At 42.9% G+C, this 24,160-nt stretch overlaps 1 protein-coding gene across 1 annotated transcript in view; it reads left to right on the top strand.

The window, feature by feature from the left end:
• Window positions 1-23,476, top strand: part of LOC144776547 (calcium-activated chloride channel regulator family member 3-like) — a 264,858-nt gene extending 241,382 nt beyond the window's left edge. The window contains exon 5 of the mRNA XM_078659274.1: window positions 22,176-23,476. Within this exon, the coding sequence (XP_078515400.1) occupies window positions 22,176-22,248 (73 nt within the window). The 3' untranslated portion in view covers window positions 22,249-23,476. The remainder of the gene's footprint in view (window positions 1-22,175) is intronic.
• Window positions 23,477-24,160: the final 684 nt, after the last annotated feature.

The following is a 24,160-nucleotide window of genomic DNA, read 5'->3' as shown; positions in this document are numbered from 1 at the left end:
TGTAAAAAATTGGGGATTCATCAACGACTAGTGGCGCTATATGACCTCGAATGGTGGTCACATGGGTCCAAGTAGTTACCTGCAACAGCAGCTCCTGTACTTGGTAGGAGGCGCTTCATCCATTAGATGGCTCCTGCAAAAGGAGCATCAGCGTTAGTACCAGGATGCTGGTAAAACGGGAGTTGTAAAGCTCTGGGACCTCCGTATATTCATCTTACCTGGTGTGGATCGTTCTCCGGTCACCCGTCTCGGCGTCTCCGCAGCGCTGATTTTTCGCGCATGCGCAGAACTGCTTAAGATGTAGAGCTCGCGGGAGACACTACTCTCCCGCGCATGCGCATTGTGATTAATTCCGGGCTCCAAGATCCGAGTAGTATTAACAGTGTGCACCCTAATAACTGCAAAAAGGGACGGGCAGAGGCTACTACTAAAGTTTGGGCACAGCAGCGAGATTGAACAGGCAGATAGCCTGTGGATTACAGTTTATAAATTTCTGACAGTTCATTCAGGCCAGTGACGGCCGTATTGAATTTCACAATGAGGAGCGCTTCCCTTTTGGAGAGCCTGGCATCCCAGTCTCCTCCTCGGGGGTCACGCTCGACCTTGGAAATAATCGTCCATTTTAAATCCTTGATTTGATGAGACATTCTATTCCAATGGTTGACCAATGGAGCTGTCTCAACTTTTGGGACGGCGAGACGGGTGACCGGAGAACGATCCACACCAGGTAAGATGAATATACGGAGGTCCCAGAACTTTACAACTCCCGTTTTACCAGCATCCCGGTACTAACGCTGATGCTCCTTTTGCAGGAGCCATCTAACGGATGAAGCGCCTCCTACCAAGTACACGAGCTGCTGTTGCAGGTAACTACTTGGACCCATGTGACCACCATTCGAGGTCATATAGCGCCACTAGTCGTTGATGAATCCCCAATTTTTTACAGGTGATAAGCCGTTCAAATACTAGTCAAGTCACCGACGGGTCTTTTTGAATTTCGAATCGCTCTTTCTCACCGACCAAGTCCATGGGCTGATGTCGCAGGTAACTATCCGGACTCATGAGAGCTTTGTTCGAATGCTAATAGCGCGACCAGTTTTTTAGACATTTTTCATCTCTTCTAGGTGAATATCCTCGACTACAATAGTTTGGCAAACTAATAATTAAAAATCATTAACCATCCACCAGTGGGCCCAATTGGATCCCCGGAGCGAGCTAGGTAAGCCACCGTGCTAGGTGCCTTGGGCACTTAAGTCATCTAGTATTGCCAATCACAGACAATGTTCAATCTGCTTACTTTGCAGTGTGTCTCCACCACCAGAAAGGTACCCCCTCTACGATAAACTGCTATCCGCCGCATTGTTGCTATAGACTTTTTACAACTCTACACCCTCCAAGTGGCCTTGTAGACCAGTGGGGTAAGCTGTTCGAGGGAATGGCTGGTCACTCCTGAGTGCCATATATGTCACCATTTGCATTTTTTCACTTAGAGATATTTCTCTCTTTTTCTAGATACTCTATTGGTCCTGATGAGAGTCCCCCCTCCAACTTCTGATTGGGACTCGAAACGCATTGGCCCTTATACAGAGTGTTGCTCTCACTAAATCTAAAAGTCGAGAAATCTCGTGTCTCAATTGGTTTATACATATTGTGCTTTATCAATCAAGTTGATTGTGATTTATTTCCATGTGTATATATGTATAGTACATTGTACCGCACGCACTGATTTCTTGAGCAACCTTTGTCTTTTTCTTTATTTTTCTTCATTTTTCCTTTAATTATTTTTCCCTCCACTCATAATCTTTGTTCTGGTATTTTCACAAAAGCTTAATTTGTGTATATATGGATGTTTGCTGTTGAATGACTGTGATATGACTGACTAGTCTGAATGATTTTTGTTACATAGGTTATTTGGTGTAGTATTTGTATATAAAATGTGAAACTATGTCTCAAATAATAATGTTAAATTGAATAAATAAATTGCTATTGATTGGCAATATCGCAGGTTGAAATTAGCTTTCTTCTCTGTTGAGTAAATTGTATTCTAAATTGGGATATCAGTTCAGGTACGTCCTTTTGTTATAGGTTATAGGTGCTCAGCCTAACTGATTAGAGCCGACTCTTCATTGTTCATACAGTACCTGTTGTAAGGTGGCTGCTTCCCCAACTTGCTAAGACACAGAACGGACCACACCAACCAATCCTTGGAGTACTAAATCATCAGTTATATTTACTACTTGATTAGCTGGGACTGTAGGCTGTCTCATTGTCCTCCCCATTATGAGTTAGTGTGGGGGTTGTCCAGTTCTTCTGCCTGGGTACTTCTCAGACTCATCAACACAAGGGCAAAGCATCAGGCCATTTCAGAGATGTGGATGCACACACCGTTGCCAGACAGGACTTTAGTATTCCATTATCCTGCTCGACAACTCCAGACGCCTCTGGTCGGTAGGCACAGTTTAACTTCTGCTCAATTTGCAATGCTGCACAAAGCATTCGCATCACCTGATCCCTTGTTAAAAGGAGTCACTCTAACCGATTAGAAAAAGGTCAGAAATCCAAACCGTGGCATAAGCTCTCTAAGGAGTAATTAAGCTACAGTTAAACAATCCTTAAGCCTGGTTGGATAGGCTTCCACCAAACTAGAGAACAGACACACAATCACTAGAATGTATTTTAGTCCATTGCAAGGGGGCATCTTGGCAAAATTGAGCTGTATCTGTTAAAGGGTCCCCTAGATCTTCCTACAAGACCCATTGTGACTAGTGTTTTCTTTCTCACATTTTGTGTGACATATTACACATCTCTGGCAGAGCACCTCTGCAACAGCTCAGAATTGGAGATTAGACCATGATTGTCTAAAAAGATGCATCATAGCATCTCTCCCAACATATGAAGGTTTGTGGTAGTTTCTTGCCATTGGTGACAACAAACTATCAGGTAAGACTGGTCTTTAATCTGTGTATACCCACACCTTATCGTCCTGCCTTTGCATGCAATCTGCTTTGAGCCATCCCTGACTTTCTGGTTCTGACACTTCATCCTGTAAAGCTTTTATTTCTTTGCAAGTTTCCACAACTGAACACATCAGTCTGCATATTGTGACATCAGTTTTTCTTTTAGTGGGTCATCATTGAAAATGTAAGACTTTAGGGGGCAATATCACGCAGTCTAATCCACATAGCGGTTGTCGGCCGTCACATAATAATTTCCCTGTTGGTGGGCTGGACATTTTACCACCGCAATTTGGGCGAGCTATTGTAATAATAGCAGTAGGAGAGTTTTCATGTTCTCACAATTTCAGATAGGTGATCCCGAAGAGGTCATGAACCCACCCGGAGACACCATAGCTTAAAATCATAGATAACCCCAAAACATATTGGCAGTCCATAAACATGGTAACTCTCAATTGTTCAGTGATGCTGCAAGCCCTGGTCAGTGAAATCAATGCAGCCACCTTGGCTGAATATACTCCTTGCAACCACGAAGCTTCCACCAATCCCACAACTGTACAAATGACATATGCAGCTCTAAAGTTTCCTCCTACATCTCTCCAGCATGATTTATCCACACACAACACATGATCTGACTCAAGTGGTGGAGCAGCTATAATATCTGGTCAGGCTGTGTGCATAACTCGGTCACATCCAAACAATCATGATCTGCTTCATCTATCACAACTTCATTTCCTGGTAAGGATATCAATGTGGGTGGATGCAAACTCATACATTGCACCAATGACATTTTCTCAGCACCCAAAATCACCTGTTCTTATTTATTCCACCGGCTACTGGTTAGAGGTGCATTAGAGTATGAGTAAGCAAAATCTCAGCAGAATGTGGTACATGTACTTTCAGAGGATGACCCATCACAACGCTTTTACACTGTTCTAAACTCATGCATGTGGCAGCAATTGCCTTTAGACATCCAGGCAATTCTGAAGCTACAGGATCTAATGTAGTGGGAAAATATGCAACAGATCCGTGAGCAGTTCCGTGCATTTGCATTAGAACTGACAATGCACAACCTCCGCGCTCACTGCAGAACAGAGTGAAGCTTTTGGTAAAGTCGGGCATTCCCAGTGCTGGAGCGCAACACAAATTCTCTTGCAGTTTAGTAACAGAGAGCATGCATTTATCATTCCATGGAAGTGGATCTGACTCATCCTTGTGTGTGAGCCTCTGAAGTGGCTTAGCTGTCAATGAGAAATTTGATGTCCATTGGCGGCAATAGCCAACCATTCCCAGAAACATGCAAACTTCTTTTTGAGTGCTCGGTGGATTCATCTGCAGAATGGCTGTAATTCAATCCTGTGACACCTATCTTGCTTCTTTCTCAATGTGATGTCCTAAGTAAAGGACCGCCCTTCTGCAAAATTGTAACTTTGTTAGTGACACTTTATGCCCACTTACTCTCATATTATTCAGCAATGCACTGGTGTCACATACACAAACTTCCTGAGTACGTGACGCTACTAACAAGTCGCCAATATACTGTATCAGAACAGAATGATTCGGCATTACCAATGAGTCCAAGTTATTCTTCAATATTTGATTGTGACACAAATCAGTGACAGAAAACCACTCAGCTTCACATGGAATCTGATATAGTATCACCAGTGGCGGTTTCTGGGGATGGGCAGAGAGGCTGTGCCCGCAGCTTTACAAGTTCTAGGCAATGGATGGTAATTGCAAAAAGCAATTACCACTCAGATTGCCTTGACTGTCTAGAATGACCCTCTTCGAAATGAATGTGAGCCATGGGAGTACAATTTAAGCAGCTTATTGGCTGACCAGGTGCCAGCTCAGACATTTAATACTTGGGGTCCCTTGGAGCCGCCCAGTAATGACGTGAGGCAGTGTCATATTTTCACTGCAGCCCCGGGAGTACACAGTATCAGCACTGTACTTCCTGGGGCTGCCTTTCAATCCCAAGCTGCTTCTCCTGATTCCTCCCTTTCCCAAGTTCTCACAGGGTGATGAGTTGTGAAAGGGAGGCGTTTCAGCTTTTGGGAGAGGGGCTGACATCAGCTAGTCATGAGTCTCAACTCATGGCTCTGTGAAGCCGGGTCACATGCTGCCTGCTCTGAACAGAATACACTGCAAGTGCTTCTGCACCTCATGTATCTGTCAAGAGCATTTCAGCACAATGCAAACAAATGATAGACGGAATGCTGAATAAATCATACATTCACCCCAAGTCAAAAGATCTGGATTAAATTAATTGTTCTTTTGCTCACCATGCCACCCCAGTTTAGACCCGCCCATATAAAAATCAGTCTTGACTCTGTGCCTCATGAGAACTGTCCAGACCGAACTGCCAAGTCAGATCCTCCCTGGACCGGAAACAAGCATCCTGGGACCGGTTTCTGGGTATTACCCTTCATCAGCCAGGCTATCTTGAATCCAGTGGGACAGTGAGCAAGGGACCCAGGTCAGGGCATACTCATCCCACTTAGGGTGAAAAGTGCAATGCAAACAAATGATGGACGGAATGCTGAATAAATCATACATTCACCCCCAGTCATGAGATCTGGGTTACATCCATTGTTCTTTTGCTCACCATGCCACCCCAGTTTAGACCCACCCATATACAAATCAGTCTTGACCCTGTGCCTCATGGGAACAGTCCAGACCGAACTGCCAAGCCAGGTCCTCCCTGGACCGGAAACAAGCATCCTGGGACCGGTTTCTTGGTATTACCCTTCCTCAGCCAGGGTAGCTTGAATCCAGTGGCACAGTGAGCAAGGGACCCACGTCAGGGCATACTCATCCCACTTAGGGTGAAAAGTGCAATGCAAACAAATGATGGACGGAATTCTGAATAAATCATCATTCACCCCCAGTCATGAGATCTGGGTTACATCCATCGTTCTTTTGCTCACCATGCCACCCCAGTTTAGACCCAGCCATATACAAATCAGTCTTGTCCCTGGGCCTCATGAGAACAGTCCAGACCAAACTGCCAAGCCAGATCCTCCATGGACTGGAAACAAGCATCCTGGGACCAGTTTCTGGGTATTACCCTTCATCATCCAGGCTAGCTTGAATCCAGTGGCACAGGGAGCAAGGGACCCATGCCTGGGCATACACATCCCACTTAGAGTTTTCAGCAGCTCGCCTGGTAGATCTGCTACACAGATTAAAAAACAACGCGTCACACTGGTGCATACGCTGGACTTGTGCAGTTTATCTGCAAGCAGCAGATTTACCAGCCATTGGGAAGTGGTGAAGTTGAGAAATGCTTGGCTGTTCCAGGGCAGAGCACAATGTACAGCTGGAAATGAAATACTGTTCACGAGTTAGCCTGCCTGGCCTTCGACTGGCCACTGTTGTCGAAAGGGGAGCAGTTGATTTCATGTTGGTATTTTTTATGAAGCTTTAAGTGGTGCCACGTCTTGAATTATTCACTTAGTATTTTCAAGGATCTATATAATCCTGAATTGATGGTCGGCTGCAGGAGTGACCTGTTGGGAATGGAGTGTCTTGCGTATGTTCAAAGGCACTTTGATATAGTGCATGACGTGCTGAAGGGCAGCAGGGGAGCTGGCATGGAATTGAAAGATGTTTCCCTCTGTCTTAGTTTCAGAGTTCAGTCTGGTTGGGGGCTTTGCACTGGCTATAGGCACTGATTGGGATGACTTTGAGGGAATGATAAATGTCCAAAAACTATTGTTCAATGGAACCAAGGTTAGACAATTACAGTTCTCTCTAATGCTTATAAGAGAGAAAATCATTTACAAATCTGGGTGACATCATCAGATATATTGTATTTTGAACCGCGGGAGAGACAGATGTTCTGGGCATGATTCTGAATTTCCCAGTTCTCAAGCTGTCACAGCAAACATGGAGAAGCCCTGAGAGTTCCCACATATGGAGAGGGGAAGGCTTGTTGTTACTCATTTATGTTAAACAGCTAACAACCTTTGACAAAGCAAATTGTACTATCAGGTTTCAGGTGTAGGTCAGGTGTTCTGTTATATATCTGGATACAATAGCATTGCAGAGAAAAAACAAAATATCAGTCGGGTCGCACACTATGGGAATCACAGAAATGTATTTAACGTGTTCTCCTTTTAGAGAATCAACACATTTTTCATCCCGCTTAAAGACCTGTTTTCACACATTTCTATATGACTGATTACAATCAGCAGCTGTGGGTCCTACCCAATGCCTGGTTAGAGGATTTTCTTCCAAAGTTGATGCTACATGCAGTGCAAGACACTGGGCAAGTACATTTAAAAAGCTGAAGTTGTTGCGCTGTACAATTTGCGCATTGCAGTAACTGTTGTATATACTAATGCAGTAAGATGTAGAGCAGTTTTATGTTTAATATTTCAAAACTATATATTCCTGCTGATTTATACGATTTGCTTTATCATTAAATTAATTTTCTTTAAAATGCACCTTTGCCAATCTTTTTTAAAAAAAATTTCTCTACAGGAGGATCCACTCTCGACCCCATATTCGTCCATTTAGTTTCACAGTGTCACTCGCTAAATAAGTCATTCCAAACTTTTACAACACACCACTTTTAAATTTCACCTGCAGCCACTGAGTATCACAGTTGGATTTGGCACAATTGCACAACAGGGTATCACAATCTGAATAACCATGTGCAAATCCTGCATGATCTGATACTTTCCGTTTGGTTTCTGAATTCCCATAATAGGTTAATTACATGACATCCCCATGATCTCCCTCAAAATTCTTTGTTCAATCAATGACTTAATCAAAGTTGTTATACCTGCAATGGTGTCGGGGCTCACATTATATGGTGGAATATGTAGAAATTCTACATTTGATTACAAAGTGATCCATATTGGAGCCACTCCCTTAATCAGTCCAATATCCTTTCCTGTGAAATCCCAAACTTAAGATAACAGTGTCTGTCAATTCTAAGGGTAAATCATCACGTGTCAATAAAGGAAGTAACCCTTCAATCTCAGTCTTTTGTTTTGCCATTTAAAATAGAATGTCTTCATCATTGGTATGAAACTCTGTTCCTTTTGGAGTACTATAGATCGATCAATTTAATTTGCACAACAGAACTTGTCCCAAAAGATTCACTGGACTGGAATCACATATCACATATTTTTGCAGATCCTCAATTGATCAATTTGTGCCTTAACAGGCTCAGTTACAGGGGTTGACCTTAATCGATTAGAGATTCCTACAACTTGGATTATTTTTCCTGAGTGGGCTAGATTGGGAACTTCTGCTATTTTCACAAAGAAACGGGTAACACCAGGGTCAAAAATAAATAAAATAGGTGTTCCATTTACTTTGTCATCCACATAAGGACCACTCTGATCTACCTCTAAGGACGCTCCAAGCATGCATTCCTCATCCCCTCTCAGGCATCATCATTGGGATAAATCAGAATCACTGTCATCAATCTGTATCAAGTATTGTTGGGTTACCTTCGGGCGTATGTCAATTTGATCATTGGTATGGAATCCCATGCTCACATTATATTTTTGTACCTGTCCATTGATGTGGGACATAGGAGCTTGAGGCATATTTCTATTTAATATTTTCTGCCTTTGAGTCTTCTGATTTTGCATCATATCAACTGCTTGGGTCCGTATAGGTTGACCTTGTATTACCTGCCCAATCATCTGATTCTGCGGATTAAACCTACACTTGTGCTTCCAATGCACACACATGCTACAAATAAGACATGGGTTAGACTTTTTCAGCATTTCTATTGAAGAGCCTCTTCCTCTACCTTGAGTTGTTGCATTTTGTTGTTGACCTTTTGCTACTCCCCGCATACCATTATTCATTTGGCCACTTCCCTATACAAAAACAGAACAACCGCCACCAACTCCGCTATAACCTTTTTCTGCTGCCATCATCTGAACCAACATCAACATTTCCTTCAATTTCTTATGCCTGGAATCCACTTTATTTCTGCAATACTTTGCATACCAAAGTATTCATCTATTGGGTTGTTTTGCCAACAACTTATATGCTGTATCATTGCACTTTTTTGGGGTCTTAATCCATATACAAATTGATATTCAAAATGTCCCATATATTTCCCTGCCAAGTTTTCCATTCCAACATATTTCTTAAATGCCTGCAGAAGTCTCTCATAATATGCATATATTGTGTATTCTTGTGTTGTTTTATCAATCTTTATCCAATCGGTTTCCTTTGGAGAAATATTTCCCTTTAAATAAGGAATGACCTGGTTATATTTCTTTATTACTTAAGGTGATGGTGCACCAGTTTTCGGATCTCCCGTTCTGTCTCTGGTTAAACTACTGCAATCAGTTCATAGATCAATTGGGTCCACAATGTCATACAAGATAACTAAATCTTTTAACAAAACCTTTGAAACTTTTACAAATCTCTCAACTTGTATATATCATTAAACTGTTTTTTCTCTCAATTTCGGGAAATCATTTGTAAAGGACAATATATCTGGTTTAGTCCATGAAACATGATCATATCCTCCTCCTGGCACTTCCCTCATAGGAAATATTTTTGTTTCTGCATTTTTGGTTTCCCCTTTAAACATTAGACACATCACCCCATTTCCTAAGTGTTGGCAGTAACTTTTTAATCTGTAATATTTTTCCTGATGGTTTTAGACTCTCAAGATCCTTGTCACTGAAATCCAATAGATACATTTTTTTGCAATTTCTTTGATTTGTGTATGTCCACCCCATATTTCTGGACAACCTCAGCCAATTTCTCATGAGTATTTCTAGCTCTCGCTGTAAAATCCTTACATACAAACAATGATTCATCATCCTGATAACTAACAATGTTTCCAGGGCTCATGGTTCCCAAAATCATTTAACCTCAAGTTTAGCTAAATCAAGTGGGTTTTCACTTAATTCCCTTATCCTGGTAGTCCCCTGTTCTTCCACACCCTTATCAAAAGTAGAAGGCGCTATATCCTTTATCCAATCATCGAGTTCCTTTGTGGTAGGCCCTACTGTTTTATTTAATTCACTCTCTGGTGATCCCCAACTGGCTCGCTCCACCCTTGAGGAGACATGTGTTTCAAAACTTCGAGTTCCCATTTGTAAAGTTGTTCCTATCATAGCCTGTAGTCCTCTGTTAGGATTTTCTGTGACTCCCTCTGCAGTCCCAGAAAATGGGGTTGGTCTCACTTGATTATGGGATAGAGTAGTCCGAATAGTACCTGCACTAACTCTTGATTTATTCCCTTGTTGTGAGTGTTATTAAATCCTACTCCTCTAGGCGTTTGCTCTTCTATCAGGAAAGGATGTACAGAATTTAAGCTATTTGGCAATGTGGGTGCATCTGGTTAAGTTCACACAAATGGATTTGACACTGTCAGTGACTGTTCCTCGTTATATGGTGGCAGCCGATTCATTAATAATTTACTCAAAAACTCATCATCAATCTCGTCATCACTCTTATCAGTTAACGTGAGAGCTTGAGAGCTTGAGAGTTTTCAAGGTGTTTCTTCTTTTCTTTGCATTTTACTCCCTCATCTTTTCTACAACTCATATGGGATACATTCACGCTCCCTCTGCAATATCCCTTCCCCACATTTTCCAATGTGCATCACACTTAGCCTCTACATATGTATTTAGAGTGTTCTTATACTTTCCCTGGTATTTCTCTTTCTGATGAACATCATATTTCCATTCTCCTAGAGCTTTGAATTGCATAGGTCTTTGTGGTGGCTTACTATCATACATCTGTCTCCTTAAATTATCAAGAATTCGTTCATTGAAGGTACCATATTGAGGGAGAGCTAAAGGTCCATCTTTCTCAGTCTACGTCATCCAGTTCTCTAACCAAGTACATGTATGATATCCTTTCTCATATACAAAACAGGTGTGTCTTCAGGTGCTATCAGTACTCCTCTAGTAGATACAGGCACATCTCCTTGTATTAATGCTTTTACGCTCTTTAAAATGTTATGATTTCCAATAAAAAATATTTGAATGTCATTTACAAAGAAATTTCAAATGACCAGTTCCAGTTCTTGGACAGAATCACCTGCCTCTGTCCGTACTGCAGCTTCAATGCCACAGCTGCTCTGGCGTGAACCTTCCCAGCTGAAAAGATTCACCACGCTAGTATACCAGCCAGCAGCAAATTGCAGTATGTCATTACAGTTCGCTTTGTTTCTGGAATTCCAAATCGTCAGTCTCTGTACGACAAGGTGGGTAGAGGGGAAATGCCTCTTAGTTCAAAATGTAAGCAATTATATTCCATAGATTCCAGGTTTATACCCCTTGACATGCCCACATTTATCAGACCACTCTGTCCCATTGGTTACTCACGATAGGATGAGATGATGTAGTAGGTAGAATTATACAATAGAATTATACAAATCTGGAAGAATTAAGTAATCCATTACTCACCATTTTCCTTAGAGCCACTGTAATTCAGTCATTCAATTATTAGTTGCATTTTGGAAAGTTGGCAATTTTATGCTCTCATCCCTTGTCTGTCCATTCATTGTCAAGCGTTTGATCTATGAAGTTACATTTTTGTCACAAGTCTAGTCAAGCAAGCTACAAACATCAAAGATGGTGATTGAGTGTTAGAACACAAGTGGTAACTTTACAAAAGGTTATCATATGCTTCAAACTATTCAGTTCTTAAGATTTGAGGCCTTTATCAAATACAGCTCATGCATGCCAAAATTGTCCTAAAATATGAATCTTGCATTGCACAGAGTAGTGCATTAATTCTTCAATTAAACATGTTAATATTGCTCCATTATGAATTGCAATTAGTTCATGTAAGTGTAAGGTACCTATTATAACACAATTTAGTATTCACTATCTGTTCACATATAATGTAAGTCATGTTTGCATTTTGTATGTTCTTACAGTATACAGGATTTGAAGACACATCAATGATAATCTTTATGAAACTTCAATCATAACATAACGTCGTGTAGTTCCTATTTTTCTTGTCAATGTCTGTGCTCATGTTTATACATTCTAATATTGCATTCCATTTTCTAGCAGATGAAGTATTTTATTTTCACATAGAAGTTTTCTGTGTTGTCGTTTATTTATCACATTTATCTAAGCATAAGAACACATACCACTAAAATGTCAAGATTCACATCTACTCATTAACTGTTATTTGTTATCAGAAAACTACTTCTAACATTCTTCATGCTTTTTTTACGATGCAGTATCTAAGTCAGAACTTCATTGCATGTAGTTTTGAAAAATAAAGACTAATACACAGTTTGTCGTTTTTATATAAAATTGTGTCACAAGCCATTTTCGTGTAAAATCGTCAGATGAATGGTAACATCTCTGCTCTATCATCCTTCATGTCGGGCCTAGCAGACAGGATCCTCAGGGAATTAGGAAATCTTAGGGAGAAGGCCCCAGACATGTCCCCGTTAAAAATGAGTAATGGAGATTTGTGCTGACCCCCTGGTCCTGGCCCACCCTGGAGGTAAATCGAATGTTACATTATGCTCTCTGTTCTCTGCCCAGTCCACGAGGTAGAAACATTTCTGTGTTGGTTCCTTGTTATGTTATGTCAATAGCCTTTTATATAGCGCACGTACACCCAGGGGTTTCATGGCGCTGACCAGCAGGAACCCAGATGGACAAATGGTTTATACCTAGGCCACAAAGGTTTTATACCTTCAGCCTCTTATGGCTGATTGGCACAGTTTTGGTGTCATGCTGCTCCTCGTGGCCACTTTAGCTACAGATTCATTTTCTTCAGACCCGCCTCTAATTTTGGGGGATGATTAACAAGCCCCTTGCGCCATCTGTACATCACTTTTCCCCTGTTAAAATTATTCAAAAGTGGTGCAAAAGGCTTGGAAATAAGCCCCAAGGTTTCTATTCCTGGAACTTGGTTTTCTGCTCCAGCTTCTGAAACTGTCCTCATTCTGAGCTCCTGGTACCTGCTTTCCCTTGATAACTTCCTCAGCAGCCCCTCCACATCACTCCAGCAAAATACCTTCCCTGATGCACTTCTCAAGCATTATGACTTTTACCATCTTGCAGGGCACTTTCAATAGAATCAGTTGCCCCCTGCTGATGGGAGTCACTCAGCGGCAAGTCCAGTCCAATGAGATCCAGGGTAACTCTCTAGGGAATTTAGTAGGCCAAAGGGGGCTGGGTCAGTAGCCCTGGAGAAACACTCCTAGTCCATGGGTACCAGTCCAGAAGTCCATTCTTGCAGTTGAGACAGGTGGTATCTCCTTCCAGCTGGACATTCTTGCGCCATTGTAGATCCCAGGTCCAGTGAGTTCCCAACTTTCTCTCCAAAGTACATGGGTGTTTAAGTGGGGGTGGAAAGTTTTATAAGGTAGACACCTCTGCCAAATGTAAGGGAACCACATCATCACTACACCCCTGCCTCAAACATTAAACATTGCGGCTTTAAGAGGTCTTTAAGAAGACCTTAAGAAGACCTTCCCTGAGAATTTCACCCGTGCCCCCAACTTATAAACCAGTCTTGTCCCTTGCCACCAAAACTTCAAATGGTATCCCCTCCTCTGTTTGGCTTCAGAGTTCTGGCTTTCCTCCTTTGTTACTGTGGGCTTGGCCTGGCCAGGTGCAGTGTGAAGAGCGAATTAGTGCCTGCTGATTTTATCCCCAACCCATCCTTTCCCAAAAACTGGGTTGATCACTGGAAAATTATTCTATTGTTCAGGGAAGCCTTTGATCCTTCCGTTAGCCAGCAGAATAACTGAGCACAGATAGGGGAGGTGAATCTAATTATGAGCTGAGGCAGGGAAATATGACAATTCACTTAGTGCCATAAGGATGCAGTTACGATTAAAGTGACAGTGGATCTGCACTTGGGTTACATCTTTATCCTAATACTCACACCCTAGCTACGCAGTGGTGGCCTTATCTAACAAAGTGGACACTGGTGGTTAGCACTCTCAGTCCGTTTCTGCACGTTGTGAGTCTCACTCACAGTAAAAGTCCACACCTGGGTAGTCAAATATAAAAAATCTAGGGGGTTTAAATGGGTGGAACCCATTTGCTACCATGTCTAAACCCATGTGTGGTGGCCCAGGAGGCTCGTGTTTAATCCATGAAACCCCTCCTTGATACTAAGAAGCACAGAGTGCCTCTTTTTTTTTTAAAAGACCTCTTTTTGTTGATTTTATTCCTGAATTATTACAGTGAAGTTGTGTACATACAGTATTTAAAAAATGACCACTTCAGCAACACATTCAAGTTCACTTTATGCATTCATGGCTTTACCCTCCGATGTCTCTAATTAGTAATACCTTAAATTAAATAAACCTTAACATATATTTCAATCTTTATTCTGCATCAGCGCCACACTAATAATGAGAATAGCTGACAAAAATGGGAATACAGGCACTATCAAAACAAAATGAATAGTTCCAAAGATCCAGCAACACATCAGGCAGATTTTCTAAAACAATGCATCTTGAGATGTTTTCAGGACCTTACTAGGACATTTTTATTTTTTAATTTGTTTTAATTGCTTGTCAAGAGTACATTTTCATGGTCAGTGACATCAATCATGACATCACTGATGGCATCTCAAAGTGACATCACTGATGACATAACTGATGACATCATCCAGTGACTGTGTGTTTCTGTAAAGTTTAAATATGTTGTATATATATATATATATGCCAAGGTGTATTGAAGAATGAATGCATTTACAAATGCCTAAAGGGATTATTTAGTAGGTGTGTGACTGACTGTACAAGTGAGTGATTGAACGTGTCTTGCTAAATGCATGGGTTAGTGACTAAACAGTGTAAAAGTCTGTATTAGTCTCTCTGTTGGTGTGTAAGCAACTGCATGGGTTGCTGAATAACTACATCAGTGTCTGAATAGGTATTAATTTGTTGTCTAAGTATCTGTATGAGTCCCTGAGTGTCTGTGTGGGTGGGTGCTTGGGGGGTGTATGAGTCTGTGCATAGATTTCTGAGTGGGTGATTCAATGGTTATATGGAATAGAAAGTGCATCTGGAAAGGACTGTATGGGTGAGTTAGTGTAGTGTGTGTATGGGTGTGTTAGTGAGTGAATGAATGTCTCAGTAGTATATCTGTGCCTAACTACAGATGTTTTAAGGCACTATATGTGAGTGTTGGAGTATATAAATGAGTATATGTGACACTAAGTTATTTGAGTGCGTGGATAAATAAGTGTCTGCTTCTATCAGTGATTGTATAAGACAGTAAATATGTGTTAGTATCTGTATAAATAAGTGATGTGGTATGTCTAAAAATAACGAAGTTGGCGTGTATCTATACTACTATTATAAAGGAAGAACTTTGAACCTTTGAGGCGGGTAAACTCGGGAACCACAGCGCCAATCCACACACCCGATACATCGTTGAAATTGTCAGGGTGTGCAGATGGACATAGGCTATATAAATTAAAAAAATACAAGTTATTCAAAAAATTTACGAGAAAAAAAAGTAGTCCCATGGAAGTAGCACCGGCCGCGACGTGCGTGCTGACATCAGTGCTGTGCCTCTGCACCGTAATTATTAATGACGTGTTGTTGGTTCCTGCAGAGACCGGGAGCTCCGTTTGAATGTATGCAGTACTCATGGCGCAAGAAGAAATGTGTAGGACGCGTTAATGATTTGTAGATCCAGTCATCTAACCACTCATTGCTCTTACCTGACCCAACTGTTGTAAATAAAACAGCGATAAGTGTTAAGCATTAGCTAAAGACATGAAATCGAGATTTACTTGTGGCGTTTTACCGCTAAAATCTCTTCTTGGCCAGACTCCATCTTGTTTTCTGTCCTCCATCTTGTTTGCTACGTATTGCAATGTGCCCGCCTTGAGGCAAGTCCTACCTCTGTGCCAGTCACCCTTGGAGTTTGCCCAGCAACAGGCTATAAATAGTCCTTTGTGCATCTAGCGCATGCTCAGTGAAAGCCACATCTGTATTTGATCAGCTCAGATAGGAATGTGCATTTCCGTGGGCTCCAAGAACCGTTAACTCCGCCTATGTATCGATCATGTTCAGAAAAGTCCTTATACGGTCGTAAATCATGTCCTGAGTTGAACCCTCCTACTTATGAGCCCCTTCTTTGTGTATATAAGGGGACTATGTACTCGTGTTCTTTGTGCTACCTTGTACAATGCTGTAGAGTGTTGTGTGGGCTGTAGTACCACCTTTAAAGGTTTATTAAACTATGCTTTTGTATTTTCAGTTTCCGTGCCAATTTCTTTGTGCAGTCTGAGGACTTCGTGTACAGAAGGGCGAACCCTTCGCACTCACAGGCCTTGCTGAGGCCTGTACACATCAATTGGCGCCCGACACGTGGGGCTCATCGACGACTCGGATGCCCGAAGGATTGGTCGTGACGAAGGATTGGAACTTTGCCGGGGACGTGATCACTGCCAGCGGCGGTTTTAGTCCTGGCATCCCGAGGTTTTCTTCCTTCCCTTCCGATCTGACCATATAGGTGGCGCCGGTCTTCGACTGAGATCTCTTCTGTCGGTTTGCCGCGCAGTGGTCGTTTGGGCGAATTTGGAACTTGGCATTTGGAATCTGGACGCTCTTGATTGGTAAGAACCGTTATACGGTACTTGCTGCGAGCCTTTGAAGTCTGGGTTGGCAAGGCAGTTTTAGGATACGCTTGCTGTGACTATTTTGATTATGTGGGACTAGTCTTTTGAATATGAATATGAGATAGATATATGTGTTGCAACACATATAGGCAGGCACTGTGGAGAGATTTCTCCTGAATTTTGAATTTGAGCGGCAACCTTTTCTGTGCCTTCTTTGTTTAAATTATTATCGACATGCCTGTTTTTAGCGCACTCCGTAAGTGGTGCTGCTGTTTTGGAAGTGACCAGTTAAGACTTGAGGAATCACAGCCGGCTCCTCCAGAAGGGACGCCGAATAGGGATATGTATGTGAAATTTGGTCTTTCTCCTATAATGTACAGCACATTGTGGAGAAAATATACCAAAAAGGATCCTGAGTTGCGTTGGCCATTGTATGGATCGTTTGACTTGCGGAAAATCGAGTATGTGGAACAGTGTATGTGTAAACGTCGTGTGAGACAAGACATGTTTGAGTGTATTCGCATGTGGGTGAAAGAAGTGCGTGAGCGCGAGAAACGTGAGAAAGTGCTGATTGAGAAAGAGCAACGAAAGAGCGATCGTGATAAAGCACAGGAATTGAAAAGACGTGAAACTACGGAATTAAAAGAGAAACAGGAAAAGGATCGTAGATTACAAATATCTGGCCAGTATGCTATTCGACAGCCTCTCTATCCTGTCCTAAATAAACTTGATGATGATTTTTCGTTATTAGATCGTTCTCCACCTCCGTACTTTGGACCGTCCGCCCCGAGGGGAGGTGAGGATTCTGGATCGCCCCCTGGCAAGGTGGACACGCGGTCCATGTTATCATCCGATCGTATGGCTGATCTTCGAAAGTTCATTTTTCGAATTCTGAAAGCTACTGTTTCTCTTTCTGAAGTGATGCAGTCTCTTGAAGAATGGCAGGATAGGGAGAAATTATATTTCACTGAGACTCTTTCAAGCGACGTGATTTCCTTTTTTCGAAAATATTCCGATGTTCTTGAACCTAATGATGTGATACATGATTCTAAAGAATTGCGTAAAGGTCTTCTCCTTCCTTCTCAGGTGCCGTATGCCGTCCGACGATTGTTTGCATTGATGGAAGATGCGTTCCGATTATGGGAGGAAGCGCAGAGAAAGATGGCGGAGGAGGAGCAAGCGAACTTGAATTCCGGCGGGAAACGGGTGTCTACTCTTCATTCAGATAAGAGCGAGATAGAGCATATTAAGCCAATGCGAGAGGCAGCGCCTTTATATGTTCCTCCTAAAGGATCGGGTACCAGTTCAGACAGAACTTCCCCTGATGCTCAAGGGTATTTTATTTATAATTGGGTTTATACTCCTTGGAATAGAGCGGATGTTATGGCATTAAAAGCTGCTTTACCTGATCCCCGTAAGAATCCTGCTGCTTTTTATGAGGAAGTTGAGGGGGCTCTGAACTCTTGTACCATGACACTAGCTGATATTGATTTATTCTTTGGCCTTATATTACCTCCTGATATGTGGAGGTCAGTGCGAAGGGTAGATGATCTGGTCACTTTTAAGGTTAAATGGTCGGATATTGAAGATGTGGATAGCGAAAGGAAACCTGCACAGAAAACGCCTCAACTGATTCTAGACCTTCCGGCTGCTATTTTGACTAAATTAAAAACAATTGTTCCCCCTAAAAATATTGATTGGACTATGTTAGCGTCGTGTAAACAGAAAGTAGATGAATCAGTCTCAGATTTCTTTACGCGATTCGAGGAAACTTTTCATGATGTTAGTGGCCAGTCGCTTACAGACGACACGGGCCGACACCTTTTTGTTGATAAATATGTTTCTAATTTATTGCCAGGAGTTGCAGCTCGTTTAAAAGCGAGTGAAAGCTCTTGGACGACTTCAACCCCGGCATCCCTCCTGACGATGGCTCAGTATTACGAGCGTCAGGAATTAGAAGCGAAAGGTAATGAAGAGAAGAAAACAAAAGATTTGAAAACGAAGGTTATGTTAGCGCAAGTATATGGTCCACCCCTTAGGGGTTCTGATAGGGGTGGTCGAGGATCTTAAGGCTCTTCCTTTGTGCGCTCGGATGTGGCTAAGGACCAATGTGCGTATTGTAAACAGTTTGGCCATTGGGCCAGAGATTGCCCGTTGGTACGTGCGCAGCGGCAAGGGCGTGGTCAGGGCCCAACAAGACATCGAGGGGGGTTTTCAGGTCCCCGGGGCAATACGAATGATCGTGCCAGGTTTGAATCTAATGTACGACCGCGAGATGGGTCTAATGTTTTTGATCGGCGGAATCAATGCCAAATAGCTGATCCTGAACGTTCTGAATATCATGATTCGCAGTATGTGTAGGATTGCGTAGGATGGGGTGAGGAATCAGTTGAAGTGCCAGTAGATCAGAGGGGTCCTTATGTTACAGCACATGTTTGGGTTCTGCTGATCGGTTTCTGGTTGATACAGGAGCTACTCGTAACGCCCTGTCTAAACAATTGGTTCCAAGGGCTCCCCTGTCTGGCTTAACAATTACATCCATAGGGTTCGATGGAACGCCTTCTCTTAGCCCATTATCACAACCTCTTGCACTTCATGTAGATAAGTTTGTTGCACCATGTCCATTCTTACTTTCCCCAAACACGCCTGATAACATTGTGGGTCTGGATATGCTCAAGCACTTTAGAGCTACAATACGTTGCTCCCCTGAAGGAGTGCGTGTTATTTTGAACGATAATTATCCAACAAGGGAGAGAGTGTGTACGTTTAAGGAGGACACCGCGCTGGCCTCCCTACCTCCTACTTTATGGGCTACTTCAGATACAGATGTAGGACAGATGGTCATTCCCCCAGTGCATGTCAGTGTAAAGGAGTGAGCCGTGTTGCCACGCCTTCCTCAATATCGTATTTCACAGGAGGGGGAGGAGGCGCTTATCCGGATTGTGCAGGATCTCATTAAAGTGGGGGTAGTGGAAGAAGTTCCATACAATGTGTGTAACAGCCCTATTTTACCGATTTTAAAAAAAGACACTGATACTCGGATCTATCGTTTTATCATTGACCTTCGGGAGGTCAACAAAATTGTGATCCCTCAATACCCGGTGGTTTCTGATATTACGACACTTCTTACCCTGGTTCCACCAACTGCAACTACGTTCTCTGTTATAGACTTGAAGAATGCTTTCTTTTCGATTCCTATTCATCCTGATAGCCAATATCTTTTTGGCTTCACTTTGAATAATCGATCGTATAGATTTTGTAGAGTTCCTCAAGGCTATACTGAGAGTCCTAGCAATTATAACCAAGCGCTAAAACGAAAATTGGATTCTTTTACTTTACCTGAAGGTGTGGTGCTGATACAATATGTCGATGACATCTTGTTGGCTGCCGACACTCCTGAGCAGTGTGAGACGAGTACATTGTCTCTACTTGCCTTCTTGGCATCACAGAATCACAAAGTATCGAAATAGAAATTGCAATATTGTAGACCAAAGGTGAACTACTTAGGACACCTTTTGTCTAAGGAGGGACGTGCACTCACGCCAGATCGTATTCAAGCAATTTTAGACACTCCAGTACCCTCTACACAGAAGGATGTTCGAGCATTTTTGGGTCTCACTTCCTTTTGCAGGCAGTGGATCCTGGGTTTTTCACATATAGTTAAACCATTGTTAGCGCTTTTAACAAAGGATACTCCAGTCCCTCTTCCCTGGACAAATGAGTGTGAGAATGCTTTCCAGCAATTACGACAAGCCCTTTGTTCAGCACCAGTGTTAGGCACCCCTGATTACATGAAACTTTTCACATTGTACGTGCATGAGAGAGACGGATGCGCATTATCAGTGTTAGTACAGATGCACGGTGATAAACAACGACCTTGCGCATACTTCTCGGCAGTGCTCGACCCTGTTGCGCGAGCGCTGCCTGGATGTTTTCGCTCAGTTGCAGCGACAGCTGTGTCAATACGCCAGAGTGAGGGGATTGTGTTATCTCATAAGCTATTGGTGTTGGTCCCCCATGCTGTTGATGCTCTTTTGAATCAGACAAAGACGCAGCACTTAACCAGTGCACGTCTAACGGGATATGAGCTGACGCTGTTGGCTCCTCATATTACACTGAAGAGATGTGCAACACTAAACCCAGCTACGTTGTTGCCATTTCCGGCGACTCACCCTGAGGCGCATGAGACACATGACTGTCTTTGTGACTGAGGAACAGACAAAGGGTCATATTGATTTGCAAGATACGCCCTTTACAGATGTAGATGGAGAGCTGTGGGTGGATGGGTCTTGCCTGAAGTTACCAGATGGGACTACTTCTGCAGCATATGCAATTACTACATTAAGCACAATACTGGAGACAGCACGCATACCACAGAAATCAGCTCAAGCAGCAGAACTAATAGCACTGATATGAGCATGTGAGCTTAGTGCAGGATTATGCGTGAATGTCTATACAGACAGCCGCTATGCCTTTGGAGTAGCGCACAACTTTGGCCTACTCTGGAAGGAAAGGGGCTTTTTGACATTGCATGGAGCACAGATAATGTATGGAGAATTAGTACATAGCCTTTTGACTGCATTGACCTATTCAAAGAAGATAGCTATAGTGAAATGTAGTGCACACAAGAAAGTGACAGACAAAGTGGGAGAAGGGAATGCCTTCGCAGATCAAGTGGCACGTGAAACTGCGATACAGCCTGATGCCACTTCGATGTATGTTGTGAAGTCACAAGCTGAGCGGTGGCATGATGTTAGGAAAGAGGTACTAGAGATACAGAGGACCTCTTCTGATAAGGAGCGGGAGCAATGGTCCAAGGATGGAGAGTTGGATGATGAAGGATGTTGGAGGAGTAAACAGATGGATAAGTGGAAGTTACCCACAGCCTTTGTACAACCTATGGTTCAGATGGCACATGGGCTAGCACATGTTGGAGCTTCAGTAATTGTGAAATTGCTTACACAAGTTTGGGAGCATCCAGAGATTGCTAGCATGGCTAAGAGAGTGGTACAGACCTGTATGATTTGTTTAAGGTACAATCCAGGAAAAGGGACACAAACTCCAACAGGAGGATTTGCAACACCTACTGCACCTTTTGAAGTATTGCAAATGGATTATATTCAGCTGGAACGCTGTAATAATCTGAAATATGTCCTAGTTGTGGTTTGTGCATTCAGTAAATGGATTGAAGCATACCCTACGAAGGACAATACTGCACTTACTACGGCAAAGGTTTTATCGAAGGAATTCTTTCCTCGATATGGTGTTTGCAAGTTGTTGTGGAGTGATAACGGGCCTCATTTTATAGCGGACGTTGTCAAGTATGTCCTGAAAGGATTGGGAGTTAAACAAAAGTTCCATGCAGTGTTCCACCCGCAGTCAGCAGGATTGGTGGAGAAGTACAATGGGACTTTGAAACTAAAACTCGCAAAGATACAGGCTTCCACTGCTTTGACTTGGCCAGATGCTTTGCCCTTGGCATTGTTGTCTATCAGATCAGTACCGCATTCTCGGACAGGTCTTACCCCGTACGAGATAGTTTTCGGGCGCCCCATGAACATATGGGGAGTGCCCAAACCAAGCTCAGTGTATGATGTACCTTGTGTTTTAATGAATGACTATTTGGCACAATTAACTGACAGTTTGGTTTCTATTCACCAACAGGTTCGAGAAGCGCTCCCTGATCGGTCCACAGGCGAAGGCCATAATCTCCGGCCCGGGGATTTTGTCCTCGTGAAATTATTTGAAAGGTCGAGCAGTCTGGAGCCAAGGTGGTGTGGTCCTGAGCAGGTTCTTCTTGCTACGAGAACAGCTGTCTGAGTCACCAATCGCAAAAACTGTATACATTCCATTCACTGCCGAAAGGTGCAACCCGGACTCGTGGAGCCTGCTGTGTTGACGGACCATCGAGAAATCCTGACTCAAGAGAAAGGCCGTGCTGTGGAACCTGACGACATTGAGGAGTTCTTTCCGGACCCGACAGTTTCTGAAACAAGGAGATATAATTTGCGACCAAGGAAAGAGCCTGTAGTTGTGTGAAGTTGTCAGAACGGTCTCTAGGTTAGTGAAACGGAGAGCCGATGTGGCAAGGGGGGGGGGATCAGCCCTGCATTAGTGTAGTGACACTCGTCTTGGCCTGCTGGTGAAGAAAACAACGGCTACCTAGGGGTAAGAGTTCTGACAACACTTTAGTTTCAGGAAGATACTGTGTGCATTGCTCGAATGGATAAAAAGAGGATTTTCTGTGCTCTAGGGTTCATTGCTACTGTAGCAGTTGTTGCTACAATCACGTGGTTTGTCGAGGATGAAATTCCTGCCCGTGAGTTCTATGTTGTTTCCACTCCTGTCCCAGAAGAGCATTTCTTTTATACACTTCCGTATCAAGAGCTGAAGCATCGACAGTCATATTTGAATAACACTTTCATCCAGATGCTGCATCATACCCATGTAGCTACTAATGCCACGAACTGTTGGATATGTGGGATGATGCCGGCACATCAGAAGAAGGGGGAACACCGTTTATACCTCTTCCTTTCTCTCATAATGGCACTTGTCGAGCCTGGTATACTTTGCTTTTTGCTACGAGAAAACCTACAGTGGGTAGATTGCTTTTTAGACTGAATAAAGAATGCCACCAGGATAAGGAAGGCTATCCACAAGCCAATGGAACTATATATGAATGGGAAGAGTATCGACCAGACAATGAATCAACACCTTACATCTTTACGAACACTAGAGACATTGTTGGCAATGAGAAATTTGTGATTTCAGTGGCCCGAGCACAAGCAGACTTATGTGTACAAAGTGTAGGCTATATTCCTGTAGGAGTTAGTGATTGTATTGTTATACTGAATATTGATGGTTTGAATAATAGCACATTCCTTGCCTCTCATAATACTTACTGTGTATGTGGTAATAGGGGTTATTATCGTTTACCAACTGGATGGTCTGGGGTGTGTAATGTAAGGGTGGGCGTAGTTCGCGAAGTAGCGCTACGCGAAGCTACGCGAAGTGCACTTCGCACTACGTGAACTTCACGTAGCACTACGCGAGCTGCGTAGTAGCATGTTCGCACTGTGCAAGATGCGTTTTCAATGATTGCACAGTGCGGACAAGCATCCGGCACTGTGCAAGCATTGAAAACGGCATCTTGCACAGTGTGAGCTGTAGTTTTCTGCTGCTCAAGTATATTATTACTCGAGCGGCAGCTTTCTCAATGCGAACAGGTAGTTTCTCATTGAGAGCGGTCGCGAGCATGCGCAACCACTCACAATGAGAAACCTGACCTCCTCGCGTTGAGAATCTCGCCGGGATGTCATTTTTCTTGCTCGCGGTCGCGAACATGACGTTCAGGACAGCGGACAAGCAAAAAATGACCGCTGCACTACGCTACGCTGCACTACGCATGTTCGCACGTGCTACGTGCAGCTCGCGTGGTGCGAAGTTGCGAAAACTTCGCAAACTCCGTGAGCGTAGCATAGTGCTTCGCCCAGGGTTAGTGTTATGTAGCATTTCTGTTACCACCTGTATTTTTGGCATCTGCTTCATATCATAAAGATTTGAAACTACTGAATAATGTGACTGTAAATAGATACAAGCGGACTTTATCCATTGATGAAGTGGACCAGGCAGATACTAGTTTGCAACAG

The sequence above is a fragment of the Lissotriton helveticus genome, chromosome 1_1, assembly GCF_964261635.1.
Source record: "Lissotriton helveticus chromosome 1_1, aLisHel1.1, whole genome shotgun sequence".
NCBI classification, from domain to species: Eukaryota; Metazoa; Chordata; class Amphibia; order Caudata; family Salamandridae; genus Lissotriton; species Lissotriton helveticus.
This window is presented reverse-complemented; position numbering and strand designations above follow the sequence as displayed.